Source organism: Kogia breviceps, chromosome X (genome assembly GCF_026419965.1).
Source record: "Kogia breviceps isolate mKogBre1 chromosome X, mKogBre1 haplotype 1, whole genome shotgun sequence".
NCBI classification, from domain to species: domain Eukaryota; kingdom Metazoa; phylum Chordata; class Mammalia; order Artiodactyla; family Physeteridae; genus Kogia; species Kogia breviceps.
In genome coordinates, this window is record NC_081330.1 from 127,523,131 (window position 1) to 127,539,883 (window position 16,753).

A 16,753-nucleotide genomic window follows, 5' to 3' on the forward strand; every position below is an offset into this window, starting at 1 on the left:
TAGGATGCTAAAGCTTTTCTACACACAAGAGGAGGGCAGGGAACATGGGGCCTGGGCAAGTGTCTGTCCCCGGGAAGGCTATGGAGGGTCCCGCTCCGTTTCAGTAGCAAGGAAGCCATCTCAGACTCCTGGAGACATATAAAAAGGACCCAGCAGTCAACAAGTAGAGGTTGCCCCGGCTACAGAGCAGGGAATTTGAACATTAATAAGGATAACAACTCCTATGGATTAAAGCACACCAAACATATTTACATTTGTGTTGATAGTAACGATAATAAAAAAAAAAAAAATTTCCAAAAACCAGAAACAAATTGGTCACCACTGTAACAGTGCTGGGGAAACAATTTTTCAAAACTGGTCAATAAAGAAAAAAATCAAGCATTTATCTTGCTTTTCCCATACAAACTGTACCACTGGATAATCAAATAGACTAGTAAGTTTCTCTTTTATAAAGGCATTTCAAAGTAAACAGTAATGTTTTAAAAATTGAGAGAATATCATCATTTTGCAACCCTTAGTGAATTAATGGATCTATGTATTGATTATCAATAGTTGCAAACCCTATAAAAAGAAACATTGTAAGTCACCTGATGGATGAAGGTATGTCTTGCCACCCATCCCAGCCCCCCAAAAAGAAAGGGAAAAACCGAACTGGAATCTGATCCAGCTTTTAGGTTCAACAGCAGCTTTTTTTCAGCATTTATTTTTAGGAAATAAAGTTCAGAGGAACATGTTAAACTACATCCAGGGATACAATGAGCCAAGTCCAGGCTGTGGGAGATCAGAAAACACACAATCTTGTTTCTTCAACAAATTACAAAGGTGTGTGTGTGGTAGGGGGGATGGATCCTGTGAATTAAAAACAGACACAACTGCACTGAGATGCCACTATGCACCTATGAAGATGGCTCTGATCAAAATGTCAAGTGTTGGCCAGGAAGTGGAGAAACTGAAGCCCTTGTACACTGCTGGTAGGAATATAAAATGGGCAGCTGCTTTGGAAAATAGTCTGGCAGTTCTTCAAATGGTTAAACATAGCAGTACCATATGATCTAGAAATTCTACTCTTATGTATAGACCCAAGAGAAATAAAGACCTATGTCCACACAAAAACTTGTACACAAATGTACACAGCAACATTATCCCTATCAGCCAAAAAGTGGAAACAACCCAAATGGCCATTAACTGCCGAAACAAAACACAATGTGGTCTATCTACACAAAGGAATATTACTCAGCAATAAAAAGGAGTGGAAGTCCTGACACAGGCTACAATGTGGATGAGCCCAGAAGACATGATGCTGAGCGAGCAAAGCCAACACACGTAGCACGTGATTCTATTTCCAGGAAACATCCAAAATAGGCAAATCCACAGAGAGAGAAAGATTAGCAGTTACCAGGGGCGGGGGGAGAGGGGGAGAAATGGGGGTGACGGTTAACGGGCACAGGGTTTCTTTTTAGGGTGAGGAAAAAGTTCTACAACTGACTGTAGCATTTGCGCTACGAACGTACTAAACTCCGAATATACTAGAAACTGGTGAATTACATGCTTTAAAAGGGTGAATTGTATGGTACGTGAATTCTATCTCAAGAAAGCTCCCCCTCCCCCCAAAAAACCACAGACTTAAAAAAAAAATCCCAATAAACAGATATTTGGATTCTGTTCAGTTTAAAAAAAAATGAATGACCTTGAGGCAAGTGAAAAGGTGAACCATGGATGATGAATGTCACTGAGGAGTTATTAAATGTTATGATGTGATAAGGATACTGTGTGTCTTTCTCTCTTAGCCGTATGTACTGAAATGTGTCCAGCTCAGCCAGAAAGGTGTATGGGATTTGCTTCAGAACACGGGAAGTGGGGGCTGGCGGAGGTGCAGACCAAGCAAGATGGGCCAAGAATGATCCAGGTTGAAGGCGTAGGGGAGAGGGCTGCATGTGTCTTCATCGTACTATTCTATTTTCATACCTCTATTTTTATGTTGAAAAAAATTATACACATTTTAATATATTTACGTCTCTAATTAACATTTTTTTAAAAAATCACACACATTTCCATTCTGTTCTTAAGGCAGGTTAGTTTAATTCTGTAGAAGAAATACTTTCAAACAATACAAATGACACAATTAAAACAGTGACAAAAATAGAGATGAATACTGATTATAATTTATTCCCACAACAGAAGGTTACTTATTTCGGTGGTGACAATTACGTGACCAGATGAAGTGAAGACCGAATTCCCTTTTACTCATCACACTGTTTCTAAAGGACCCTGGTGGCAGACTTTGGATTGTCCAAGGCACGATTATGGGCAAACTTAAACATAAGAAAATACCCCTTAAGACGACAGGACTTCACTTTTCGGACACGTGGGCTATCTTCCGGGGGGGGGGGCAGTCTTAAGTAGTCGGAAGCTGCACCATCAAATCACAAAAGAGAAGCCAGTGAGGGTGCCTCGTGCCCTGCCTCCTGCGCTGGCCTCTGTCGCTGTCCACGTGCCACTTCCAGCACAGCCTGCGAGCAGCACGGACCCGTCACCTCCCCGTCCTTCATTGGCCTGGCTTTTCCTTCCTTTCTGACTATGGTCCCATTCAGGTGCGAAAGCAGACAGACGCGGGAGGGAGGCGGAGCAGCACAGGGGAAAGGCGCAAAATACAGCACTCCTTGAACTGACACCAAAGCTGGGGCTGCATTTGTTTCTGGTGGGGCAAAGGAGGGATTTTTCTTTCTTTTTTTTTAAACTCTGGGGTGGGGAAGCATTCCAAACAGAAACCCCTATCTACTGGGCAGTGGCATTTGAAAACCCTTGCGGGCTTTCTGTATTGGCACAGTGGGTTTCCCCACGTTGCTCCTTTGTAGGGGTTATAGCACGAAAGCGACCTCAACCCTTCCACCCACTTAGAGCTTCAAGTGGCACTGTCTGAACAGAGGCCAGGCAACGCGGCCGGGGCTCTCCCACGTCTGGGGAGCCCTGCACCTCAGACGCGTATGACTAGCTCTCTACACACCCCAGAGTCCAGCGGCAGCCAATCCATCAGTCTGAAGTTTCAACAGCTGGGGACAGAGAGGGCCTGCCACCAACCTGACCCGTGCAGCAGCGCTGTCTCCTGGGGGACACTTCTGGCAAGTACTCATGTGTTTTGTCTCTCTACCTCTGTTGTGGGTATGTATGCAGGGAAATTAGCAAAAGAGAAAAGAAAAAAAAACCCCAAGACAGGAGGCAGAAATACATAGCAAGAAGTGACAAATGTGAAAAAGCACAGTTTGCAGCCTTACCACCACTGACAACTTCACTGTCCGTGACAGGTCACACGTCAATGAAATGCTCTTACAAAATTCATTTTTAATAAATGTGAAAAGGAAGGTGGGTTATACAAGGGAGTGCTTACAGACGAATGAGAAGAGATGCTGCCGATTCAGGGGGGAGGGGCACTTTCGAGGGAGAAGCTCCAAGACCCAGTAGGAGGGTTCCGTTTTCTTGGGCATTTTGTGTGACTCCCCTCGTTTACCTCTCCGAGGCCTCATGAAGGACACTGCATCTCATGTATAATAAATACGTATTAGGCAAACTATACCACCTGGCATTTTAAAAGGATGGTATAGTTTCATTACGTGAAGAATTTTTTCCTCATGAGCTAGTTCTAAGATTTCTTAAGAAATGTTGGGAAGACTCCAGTATAGGGCGGGGGCCCTCTGATCGAAAGCACAGGCTCTCCTGCGAGTGACTCGCCGGGCAGCTGTAGTTCCCACGGAAGCTGGCTTCCTCAAAAAAAGCGCCTTCAAAGCTTATCGTGTCCATGTCATGACTGCTCTATCCAGCAGCGGATCCAGTGACGCGGTGAAAACGCACCTTCCTTCTTCTCTTTTCGCTTTCCTGCAGGGCAGAGCAGCAGAGCAGAAGCTCCACCACCGCCCTCCTTGTCGGTCAGGATCAGACGGGGCGGACTGGAAAGGCAGGCGGGGCTGCCGAGGCCGGGTGAGGGTGGGCTGTGTGGCTGCGGGGGGTCTCCGTGACCGGCCTCAGACCCGGGGTGGGCACGGAAAGGTGCACGGAAACCAGGGGCTACGGGTGCCCAGCCCGCGCGGGAGACCGAGCTCCGCAACGCGCACCCCGCGCTGACTCAGGACTGGGCCCCTAAGGTGGCATCATAACAGAACACAAACGGTGCGAGAGTGGACAATATACATGATAAATGCACACAGGAGAAACGGCACGAGTGACGAGTTCGGCACATAGTGTTTGCATTTCCGATGTCAGACACAAAACCGGCCCCCAAGTTCCATTCTACCGCATGACAAATACTGAAGAACTAAATTTCAGCCTTAAAATACATCTTAAAGTCAGTATTTTCCTTCAAGGAAAAAAAAAGTACTATAAATAAATTACAATACAGTGAATTTGCCTGAACTCACTTCGTTTCTGTCTTCCAGCCTTTAAGTCAAATAACACAGCGTAAAAACTGTACACTCTTAACATGATAATTGATCTCTTATAAAATAACCTGTCTTCAGAGATGTCAATTTCACAACAAGGAAAAACCAAGCCCTGTTGCCGTCACTATTATAAAATATATATGTATAGATATATGTGTTTTGTTTTTATTTATTTTTTTACAAAATGTGTATATTAATAGCTTTGCACAAATATTTTAAAGACAAATTTAGCTAGTCTAAGAACTTCATGAAAATAAAACAGGCAGATAAATACTTCATGTGTACAAAGCACTACATCAAACATCGTCGGCGGGCAGAGGAGGTACGTTAATCCTTGGTCTTGTAAAAAATGCTATCTTCTCCCTGCGATTGGAAAGAATTACAGGTTAGAGGCTGATACAAACGCAGTGAAAGGTGGCAAGGGGCTCTGCCATCAATGACAGCTTTTCTTACTCAGAGAACACACTGAATTTCAATCCCCAGCAGCACAGCTGTATACAGATTCTCTAAAGTTTCTTGCCCCGGCCCCCTCTCTAAATTTTAATCGAAGTTACAAAGCCCCATGAAGGCAAGGGTTTGTCTCCAGTGCCTGGTATAACGTAGATGCTCAGCAAATATTTTCTTTATGAATAAATGAAAAACTGTACAAGGAGTTCTAAATCATAGTTGAAGGAAGACAGCTATAGTGTTTTATACTCTTTTACGATGGGGAGGTAAAAATTCAGGGTATAAAAAAATTAAGGCCAGAGATCAGGCACATATTATTTAGCCCTAAAAAGGAACACTGCACTGGTTCATGCTACAACATTGATGAACCTTAAAAATACTATACTAAGTGAAGAAGCCAAACACAAAAGACCACATACTGTATGACTCCTCTTATATGAAAGGTCCAGAACAGGCAAACCCACAGAGAGGGAAAGGAGAATGGTGGCTGCCAAGAGCTGACAAAAGTTTGGCACGGGGGAGTGACTGCTTAACGGGGGGACAGGGTTTCCTTTAGGGGTGACGGAAATGTTCTGGAACTGAACAGAGATTGTGACTACTAAATGCCGTGGAACTGTTCACTTTAAAACGGTTAATCTTATGCTTCGTGAATTTCACCTCAATTTTTTAAAAAGCCAGACACAAAAGAAAATAGATTAACTGGGTGATTTTCCTCATATAAAAAATAAAAACCGGGAAAGTTAATCTACGCTATTCACATTCAAGATGGTGGTTATTCTGGTGTGGGAAATCTGGGGGTGCTGATAACATTTGATTCTTGCCATGTAGGGTTTATGACAATTCACTGAAATATTTCCTGTATGTCTATTATGCTTCAATCAAAAGTTAACTAAAAAGGCAAAGGTGATACACATATGCATCTATATGTAGATCACGGTGCTGTTCACAAGAGCAAACATTTGGAAAGAAGCAGGGTATAAAATAGGTAAATTATATCTGTTAGATGAGACATTACAGCCAAAAAAGATAACAGATGATGTGGCAACATGGGGTATTTTAATTTAAAAAGCGCTAAATGCAAACTCGAACCCACACCGTAATTACAAGGAGCATGAAAAAAAGTGTTTAGAAAAAGAGATCGGAAGAAACTCCGCACACTGCTAACAGCAGGGGAGATTCCTGCTTTGTCCTCGACTTCCTGTGGGTCTTTCTCCATGTTTACTTTACTCTTTAAATGACAAAGGTATGACAGTAAAAAGCAAGCGGGAGAGTGAGGCCTGGGCTTCCCCCCACCTGAACGCCTGCACCTGGATGGGCTCTTTGAGGCTCTGCCCGCGCAGCTGGCACACCCCTTTGGAGGCCTTCTTCAGCATCTTCTCGGCTGCCTGTTCTTGATGGAAGTCAAGTTTGGTCTGTCTCGTCTGGAACAGCAACGCGGGGTGAACCAGACGGGTTTGCTTCCAGTTTTAAGGAAGAGCGATGGAAGCCCCTGCCAGCTCCGGGTACCGGGAGGGGAGAAAGGCCCGCCCGCCCGCCCCCTCCCCCGGTTGGCGGGCCGGGGACTCACCTGCCTCTCGGCCTCCCGCAACAGGCTCCGGAAGCGCTCGTCGCGCAGCAGCCAGGCCGGGGGCTCGGCGTGGCCGCGGAGCTGGGCGTCCTCCAGGCGCTGGCGCAGCTCGCGCAGGGCGCACAGCTCCTCGTTCAGCTGCCGCTGCCGCGTCCGCGACGCCTGGAGGTCCAGCTCCAGGTCCAGGGACGTGCGCGCCGCCAGCGCCGCCAGGGAGGACCTGCAGGGCTGCGAGACCGCGGCCGTGAGCGCGCCCACCCCGCCCGCGCCCTGCCTGCAGCTTCTTCCCCGAGAGACCGACCCACTGGAGGGAGACACCCGCAGCGTGGCCCGACGCCAACACAACACGGATGTGGGCGACACGGGTTCAAACCTCCACTCCGGTGACGAGCCAGTGACAGCAAACTGTCCGCTGTAATGACGACCTAGGCTTTGGCTAAAGCGCAGGGAAACACCCTCTCACACGGGGCAGGAGGGCGTCATCTTTCTCAAGCGCTACTTGACAATATAAGCAAGAGCCACAAAATGTTGTGTTTTCTTTGGTTGTGAAATTTCATTTGACTTGCATCTGAAAGGCACAGCTGATGATGTGCCAAAGGTTTATGACAGAAAAAATCCTAAATACCTAACAAGAGAAGAGTGATCAAATACATTATAAGGCCAGCAGAAAACGCAGCTATTGTAAAAAGATGAAAAATGTACCGACATGGCAAAATCCTAATGATCTACTGTATAACGGGAAAAAAGCACGTTAGAAACCACATTGAGGGCTTTCTGGTTAAACACACACAAGCTGTCAAAAACGGTCCTCCCCAGGGAATTCCCTGGTAGTCCAACGGTTAGGACTCCCCACCTCCAATGCTGGGGTGCAAGTTCGATCCCTGGTCGGAGAACTACAACTGCAAGCCGCGCAGCGAGGCCAAACAAGAGCGACAAAAAACGTTCCTTCCCATATACGCCTGAAGTAAGCAAGTCTCCTGTTTTCAAGAAAGTTCTAAGACGAGAATAGAATTTTGTACACGGGGCTGAGAGCGGTACTTCCCGCGCCATGGCTAACCACGCCGGGGAAGGCGGTTAGTGCCACAAAATCACAAATCCACGAGCCTGTCGGGAGGACTGAATAACTGTATGCGTTTTACACACCCATAACACTATTTTGCACACATACAGAAGTTAAATGCAAATGTAAGTGACTTAATAAACACAAACTCGTTTAAAAGCTCTGCTGAATTCATACCAGAGCTCACTGGTTCCCAACCAGGAGTGACTTGGGCCCTCAGGGGACATTTTTGGCTGTCACAACTGGGGGAGGGGGTGATACTGGCAACTAGTGGGTCAAGGCCAGGGATGCAGCTCAACGGCCCACAGTGCACAGGACAGCCCCCAACAAAGACAGACCTAGGCCAAAATGCCAACAGCATGGCTGCTGAGAAATACTTCTGTTGCTGAGTTATGTATTTTCTTATCATTCTCAGTCAGTGGCTACTCTAAATACAACCACCACAAGGAGATCCGGGAATTTTTTTTTCTTTTAAAGAATTCTTGCCCGGGAAAGTCAGGGAACCACTACCTTACAAATTACAAGTAGCAAAACTGTGTAAACTGGCATGATGGGGAGAAAACATTCGGTGTATATAAAAGAAAACTGCAGAACAGTCCTATGTAGGAGAATGCTCCATGTTGAAAGACTCAAATTTTCTAAACTGTATATACTCCCTTGTCAAAAAAGAAAGAAGAATCTCTTATACAGAATGGCTGTTTATTAATTTATTATATTTTAAAATGTAAAGATCATGTATTATCTTAGATTATGACATTAGCTTAGAAAATTAACAAACATTGGTAACATACTGACATTATATACACTTTTAAAACTTATACCTAAGTAAACAAGGAAATAAATATATTACCTTTCAATTAATCTTACCTAAAATATTACCTCTTCAGGTTTGTAGAAATAACTCCCAGGGTACATATAGACGGCATATGAGTCTACGTGGCGCATACCTGCTTATAGCGAAGGGTTCGTCTTTCCAAAGTGTTTCGGACAAAGGGGGACTTCCGGGGCAGCGTTGAACTGTCGCTGTCACTACGATAAAGCTACACCAAAAAGATTGAGGTTCAGAAACCTTTCCTCAAGAATTCAACATCCATTCTCTGTGTACTCTGAACTGGATTTTGTTTCTTGAGCAGGTACTCAAACAGTTACGAGGTTTAGAGCTTTTACCAAGACCTTGGGTTTTGCTTACAAGAAAACCCTACACACGAGTTTCAAGCCAAACAAAGACAAACCAAATAAGCAGACCAACCCCCAGCCCCACCCCTCCTTCAGGTCCATCAACCGAACCAGCTGAGGTTTTCCAGGCTAATCGAGCAACACAATTTCAGTCCTATCAATGCCAACTGCCACTTGATATGGTGTGACACTCGTGAAAACCCGCACTCTCCTCAGCACTTTTCACTTTTTGTCGATCATTCTCATTTGCTGTGCTTCTAGCTTTGGCAAGAGCTGGGAAGACTAGTGTTCCAGAAAAGAGCCTCGTTCCTGGCAGGAAGACAAACCCACACCACTAACACCCACCCCACCCATCAAGGGAAAAGGCCTGTCTTTAAAAAGAAAAATAAATAATGCCGACTTCACGGGAGCCAAGACGTTACGTATTTCATTTGGCAGCAGGTTTTCATTTCAGGATCAACATATATCTGTGTGAAAGCAAAGTCCTGGCCTTCACCGCCTTACTTTCCATGCCAATGAACCCCAGATATCAGGAAATGTCGCAGCACTGCACTTACATGCCTCCCAATCATTACAAACATATATAAAAACAAAGAGGCCTCTAGCAGCATCGCCGGTCAGTGCGTGCCTTTGTGCAGGGCGCAAAGCGCAGTGCAGGGGCTGGAGGCCTGTCTCTGGGGAGGTGAAGGGCTTCCTCCTTCACCACCCTGTCCTCCTCAGCAAGCAGGCTGGAGGCTGCTCCACAGGGGTTCGGCAGGAGTCTAGGATAAGGAAGGATGGCCTTCGATCGGGCACCTCCAGCCGCGTGATGAAGCATCAGGCCCCACAGGGCCGCAGCCTGACGGGGCGCGAGTGCCCCGCCTGACCCTGGGCTGCCCGGGGCAGCGCGACCGGGACACCTCACCGCGTGGGGAGAGGAGCTGCAGGCCTCGCAGACGCGGCCACCCGGGCCACAGCCCCTGTTGCTCCCTCCTGTGAGTAAAGGATTCCCTCCCCCAAAGAGGTGGGCTCCCTGCTCTGCTCCTGGGCAGTGACCTGTAACTCCCTAGAACGTTCTAAGTGTCTCTGTTTACCTGGGGACCTTGGCCCGGCCACACAGTCTCTGCTGACCATGTGAGGGGGGGCCCGGGGCCACCAGCTTGACCCTGGAGGGGCTGGAGATGAAGGTCAGCCACGCCGGCCACCAGCTGTGCCTCGTGACGACCCCCACAAAACCCCCGGGCACCGAGCCTCGGGGGAGCGTCCCTGGTCGGCTGTGCTCCGGGCACGCGGCCACTGCTCCGAGAGGCGAGAGCTCCCGCGCAGCTCCACTGCGGGAGAAGGGCTGGAGGCCCCGCCCGGTCCCTCCGGAGCGCTGCCCGACGCCTCTTCCCTCTGCGCCTAGGTCTGCACCCCTTCCCTGCGGCGCACCACCATCGTGGATAGGACGGCTTTTCTGAGTTCCGTGAGTCCTAGCCGATTTCTGAGCCTGAGGGTGGGCCTGGGGACCCCTCAGTGTCTCCCACGTAGGCCTGAGGGTCTGTCTCTCTCCTGTGATCAAACTCTGGCTTTGCCCTAATGCAGCGGCTCCTTGGTAGCCGCTTTCTCAGGGGAAGAGGCTTTCTCCAACGAGCCCCGTCAGAGGCGCGGGAGGGTCAAAGCTCTCCTCGAGCCAAACGGCGCCCCCAGGCGGCTGCGTCGTGAGCACTTCACCCTCGACAGCGCCTCGTCTCTGCTAGTCCGTGCCCTCACGGTCACACGGCCACGGCCGGCCAGCCTCCAACCTGCTGTCCTGTCTCCACGGACCACAGCAGGTGGGGTCTCCCCCCTCCACCTGTCTCAGAGTTCTCAACCCTGAGCGCAGGTGAGGGTCAGCCGGGAGCGCCAACCCTCTGCCGCCCCGCCCCGCCCGCGACCGATGAAGACTCCTTCCCGGCGGGTGGCAAAGGACTCCTGACTTACTCTGCAAACGTACTGGCTTCGTGCTCCGGGCGAGAAAGTCTGGGAGCGGACAATGGTGCTGCTCCGCGTGAAGGGCGAGCCGCGGGCCCTGCGGCCGGGCCTCTCCTTCGGCAGACTCGCCACCTCTTCTGGGAAGAGATCTTCTGTGTTCGTTTCCTTATCAACCTAGATAGTAATTTATTGTTTACCACGACTCTTGCTACAACACAAGCATTAAATTAGTGGAGTCACCAAACCACCCTGCCATCTCCACTGGGGGTCTAATTGGCATTTCACACGTAACGTGTGCAAAATGGGATTTCTGATATACTCCCTCTGCCAACGATCTCTACTTTCCCATTTGCTCCAGCAAAAAAAAGTGTTCGCGTCATTCTGGACCCAGCTCTCTTCCATACACCCTGTATCTGGTCCAAGATTAAATCCTGTTGGCTCTGTGTTTGAGATTAAGCATGTTTTGACCTCCTATCACCAACCCCCCATCTGGGTCACCATCGTCTTGTGCCTGACGAGCGCAGGAGGCTTCTCACCCGTCTCCTGCGCTCCACGCCTCCCCGCAAACCCTTCCCAACACAGCGCCAGGGACAGCCTGCTAAGAGCCGAAGTCAGACCCAGCAATTCCACTCCCAGGCGTATACCAAAAAGACCTGAAAACAGGTGTTCAAACAAATACTTGCACAGCAAAGTTCATAGCAGCCTTATTCAAACAGCCAAAAGGTGGAAGGAGTCCAAACATCACGGGCGGATGAGTAGATAAACAAAACCTGGCATACTCATGCCAGCGATGAGAAGGAGGGAAGTGCTGGTAGATACTACAATCTGATGTACCTTGAAAACATTAGGCTGAGTGAAAGGCCAGTCACAAGAGGCCACATGCTGTATGAGCCATTCATTCATTAATTTTTATTGAAGCATAATTGACTTACTATGTTATATTAGCTTCAGGTATTCAACATACTGATTCCATGTTTTAATGCCTTACAAAACGATCACCGTGATAAGTCTAGTTACCGTCTGTCACCATACAGAGTTAACACAATATTACTGACCTTATACCCTATGCTGTACATTACATCCCCGTGACTTACTTATTTTATAACTGGAAGTTTGTACCTCCATCATTTATTTCCCTCATCCCCACCCCCTCAACCCCCCGGCAACCACCAGTTTGTTCTCTGCATCTATGAGTCTGTTTCTGTTTTGTTATGGTTGTTCATTTGTTTCATTTTGTTTTTAATTCTACATATAAGCAAAATCATGCAGTATTTCTCTTTCTCCAACTTATTTAGCCTAATACCCTCCAGGTCCATCTGCGCTATTGTAAATGGCAAGATTTCCCTCTTTATGGCCAGTATTTCACTGCATATTATGTATATACATATGTATGTATATATATGTGTGTCTGTGTGTATACATATATACACACATATATACCCCATCTTCTTTACCCATTCATCTATTGACAACGGACACTTAGGTTGTTTCCACATCTTGGCTATTGTAAATAATGCCGTAATAAGTATAGGGGTGCATATATCTTTTCTAACTAGCGTTTTTGCTTTCTTCAGAAAAATACCCAGAAGTGGAACTGCAACACGGTGTGGTAGTTCAACTTTTAACTTTTTGAAGAACCTGCTTACTGTTTTCCACAGTGGTGACACCAATTTACATTCCCACCAACAGTGCACAAGGGTTCCCTTTTCTCTACATCCTCTCCAATGTTTGTTATTTGTTGTCTTTTTGATGATAGCCATCCTAACAAGTATGAGGTGATACCTCATTGTGGTTCTGATTTGCATTTCCCTGATGATTAGTGACACTAAGCATCTTTTCATGTGTCTGTTGACAATCTGAAAGTCTTCTTTGGAAAAATGTCTATTCAAGTCCTCTGCCTAGTTTTTAATCAGGTTGGTTGTTTTTTTTGATGTTGAGTTATCTGAGTTCTCTGTATATTTTGGATATTAACCCCTCGTCGGATATAACGTTTGCAACTATCTTCTCCCATTCAGCAGGCTGCATTTCTGTTTTATTAATAGTTTCCTTCACTGTGCAATAGCGTTTTAATTTGATAAAGTCTCATTTGTTTTTTGTTTGTTTGTTTGCTTCCCGTGCCTGAGGGGAGATATCCTAAAATACACTGCTAAGACTGATGTCCAAGAGCATACCAGCCCATGCTTTCTTCTAGGAGTTTTATGGTTTCAGATCTTCCATTTAAGTCTTTAAACATTTTAAAATTGAATGGGAAAGTAGTCCAGTTTGATTCTTTTGTATGTAGCTGTCCAGTTTTCCCAACACCATTTGTTGAAGAGGCTGTCTTTTCCCCTCTGTATTTTCTTTTTTTTTTTTTTTTGCGGTATGCAGGCCTCTCACTGTTGTGGCCTCTCCCGTTGCGGAGCACAGGCTCCGGACGCGCAGGCCCAGCGGCCATGGCTCACGGGCTTAGTTGCTCCGCGGCATGTGGGATCCTCCCGGACCAGGGCACGAACCCGTGTCTCCTGCATCGGCAGGCGGATTCTCAACCACTGCGCCACCAGGGAAGCCCCGCCCCTCTGTATTTTCTTGCGTCCTTCATCATAGATTAGTTGATTATATAAGTGTGGGTTTATTTCTGGGCTCTCTACTCTGTTCCATTGACCCATGTGTCTTTTTTGGTGCCAGTAGCATGCTGCTTTGATTACTGTAGTTTGTAGTACAGTTTGAAATCAGGGAGCATGATACCTCCAGCTCTATTCTTCTTCCTCAAGGTTGTTTTGGCTATTCGGGGTCTTTTGTGTTTCCATACAGTTTTTGGATTATTTCTTCTAGTTCCGTGAAAAATGCCTTTGGTATTTTGATAGGTATTGCATTCAATCTGTGGATTGGCTGGGGTAGTATGGTCATTTTAACATTAATTCTTCCAATCCATGAGCATGGTGTATCTTTCCATTTGTTTGTGTTTTCTTCAATTTCTGTCATCAATGACTTAACACTTTTCTGAGTACAGGTCTTTCACCTCCTTGGTTAGATTTCTTCCTGGGTATTTTATTCGTTTTGATGCAACTGTAAAGTGAATTATTTTCTTAATTTCTCTTTCTGATAGTTCATTGTTAGCATATAGAAATGCAGACGGTTTCTGTATATTAATTTTATATCCCTTAACTTTAAATGTTGCCACTTTACCTAATTCACTGATGACGTCTAGTAGATTTTTGGTTGCGTCTTAAGGATTTCCTATGTATAGTATCATGTCATCTGCAAACAGTGACAGTTTTACTTCTTCCTTTCCAATCTGGATTCCTTTTACTTCTTTCTCTTGTCTGATTGCTGTGGCTAGGGCTTCTAATACTATGTTGAATAAAAGTGGCAAGAGTGGGCCTTGCTCCTGATCTTAGAGGAAGGAAATGCTTTCAGCTTTTCACCATTGAATATGATGATAGCTGTGGGCTTATCATATATGGCCATATATGGTCGAGTTATGTTCCCTCTATACCCACTTTCTGGAGACCTTTTATCATAAATGGATGCTGCATTTTGTCAAAAGCTTTTTCTGCATCTACTGACATGATCTTGATTTTTATTCTTCAATTTGCTAACATGGTGTATATCTCTTGGATTGATTTGTGGACACTGAACAATCCTTGCATCCCTGGGATAAATCCCACTTAAGCATGGTTTATGATCCTTTTAATATATTGTTGGATTTGGTTTGCTAGTATTTTGTTGAGCATTTTTCCATCTATGCTCTTGAGTGATATTGGCCTGTAGCTTTATTTTTCTGTGGGGTCTTTGGTTTTGGTTGGGGTGATGGTGGCCCATAGAATGAGTTCAGAAGCACACTCCTTCCTCTTCAATTTTTGGAAATAGTTTGAGAAGAATGAGTGTTAACTCTTCTTTAAATGTTTGGTAGAATTCACCTGTGAAGCTATCTGATCCTGAACTTTTGTTTGTTAGGAGTTTTTAAATTACTGATTCAGGGCTTCCCTGGTGGTGCAATGGTTGAGAGTCCGCCTGCCAATGCAGGGGACACGGGTTCATGCCCCAGTCCGGGAAGATCCCACAGGCTGCGGAGCGGCTGGGCCCAGTGAGCCATGGCCGCTGAGCCTGCGCGTCCGGAGCCTGTGCTCCGCAACAGGAGAGGCCACAACAGTGAGAGGCCAGCGTACCACAAAAAAAAAAAAAAAAAAAAAAAAAAAATTACTGATTCAGTTTCATTACTGATAATCGGTCTGTTCATATTTTCTATTTCTTTCTGATTCAGTTTTGGGAAATTGTATGTTTCTAGGAATTCATCCATTTCTTCTAGGTTGTCCAGTTTACTGGCATACAACTGTTCATAGTAATCTTTTATGATCCTTTGTATTTCTGTGGTGTCAGTTGTAACTTCTTTTTTTCATTTCTTTTTTTTTTGCTATGCCATGCAGTGTTTGAGTCTTAACCACTGGACCACCAGGGATGTCCCCTCTTTTTTTCATTTCTGATTTTATTTATTTAGGCTCTCTTTTTTTCTTGATGAGTCTAAAGGTTTATCAATTTTGTTTATCTTTTCAAAGAACCACTTCTTAGTTTCACTGATATTTTCTATTGTTCTTTTTAGTCTCTTTCATTAATTTCTGCTCTGATCTTTCTTTCTTTCCTTCTACTAACTTTGGATCTTATTTATTCTTCTTTTTCTAGTTCCTTTAGGTGTCAAAAAACAAAAAAACAAAATAACCTCCCAAATGCAGATTTTCGACTGTGAGGTGGGTCAGCACCCTTAACCCCTGTTGTTGTTCACGGGTCAACTGCAGTCGGACTTTTGGTACACCTGTGGGTGGAGGTGAGCTCTTCCCTACTCTGTCATCTTGGCTACGATCCCCTGGAGTCTGATCTTTTAAACCCTGGATGATTCCATTTACACAAAACATCCGGAATTGGCAAATCCATAGAAACAAAGCAGATTGGTGGTTGCCAGGGGTCGGGGAGAGATAAGGGAGAGTGAGTGCTAATGGTTATGGGGTTTTACTTTGGGGTGAAAGAAACGTCTTGGTACCAGAGAGAAGTGGTGGTTGCACAACATTGTAAATGTATTCAAAGTCACTGAAATGTTCACTTTGAAAGGCTTCATTTTATGAGAATTTCATGTCAATAAATTATTCTAGGAAAAAATTTAAAAACTGAGTCAGATCACATCACCCCTGGGTTCAAAACTATCCACCAGTTTTCCAATGCTCTCAGAGAAAGAGTCCTGAGTAGGCCCTGTATGATGTGGCCCCTTGACTCCCTCTGTCCTCAGCTCTGATGCCTCCTTACCCCGACCCCACCTGCACCTGCACCTGCAGATCCCTGCACCCGAATGCCCATCCCCAGCCCCACACAAGGCTCCCAGACTCCTTCCTTAAGGACTTTGCTCAAAAACTGCCTTCTCACTGAGACTTCTATGACCTTTCATTTCTATTATAAAAAATACATAAAATTAACCACCGTGGACTTCCCTGGTGGCGCAGTGGTTAAGAATCCACCCGCCAATGCAGGGGACACGGGTTCAAGTCCTGGTCTGGGAAGATCCCACATGCCGTGGAGCAACTAAGCCTGTGCGCCACAGCTACTGAGCCTGTGTGCCACAAGTACTGAAGCCTGCACGCCTAGAGCCCACAGTCCACAATAAGAGAAGCCACCACAATGAGAAGCCTGCACATCACAACGAAGAGGAGCCCCTGCTCTCCGCAACTAAAGAAAGCCCGCACGCAGCAACAAAGACCCAATGCAGCCAACAATAAATAAATAAGTAAAATTTACCATTGTAACCATTTTTCATTGTGCAGTTCAGTAGTATTAAATATACTTACATTGTTGTGGAAGAGCTCTCTAGAATTTTTTCACCTTCCCAAACTGAATTCTGTCCCCATTCAACAACTCCCCATTTCCCCATCTCTAGGCCCTGGTAACTACCATTCTATTTTCTGTCTCTATGAATTTTATTACTTTAGGAATCTCATATAAGTGGAATCATATAGGATTCATTCTTTTGTGAATGGCTCATTTCACTTAGCACAATGTCTGCAAGTTTCATCCATGTTGTAGCCTGTGACGTAACTTCCTTCCTTTTTAAGGCTAATATTCCATAGTACATATATACCGCTTTTTCCTTATCCATTCAGCTGTCGATGGACACGTGGG

General features: G+C 45.8%; 1 protein-coding gene across 2 annotated transcripts in view; it reads right to left on the bottom strand.

Moving 5' to 3' along the window:
- Window positions 1-2,054: 2,054 nt before the first annotated feature.
- The window catches only part of WWC3 (WWC family member 3), a 127,975-nt gene continuing 113,276 nt past the window's right edge, over window positions 2,055-16,753 (bottom strand). For both annotated transcript variants that reach the window (XM_059050094.2, XM_067022972.1), the window contains 5 exons: window positions 10,622-10,786; window positions 8,452-8,544; window positions 6,445-6,672; window positions 6,171-6,298; window positions 2,055-4,793 (listed from right to left, as the gene is read on the bottom strand). In XM_059050094.2, coding sequence (XP_058906077.1) covers window positions 4,727-4,793; window positions 6,171-6,298; window positions 6,445-6,672; window positions 8,452-8,544; window positions 10,622-10,786 — 681 coding nt within the window. In that variant the 3' untranslated portion in view covers window positions 2,055-4,726. The remainder of the gene's footprint in view (window positions 4,794-6,170; window positions 6,299-6,444; window positions 6,673-8,451; window positions 8,545-10,621; window positions 10,787-16,753) is intronic.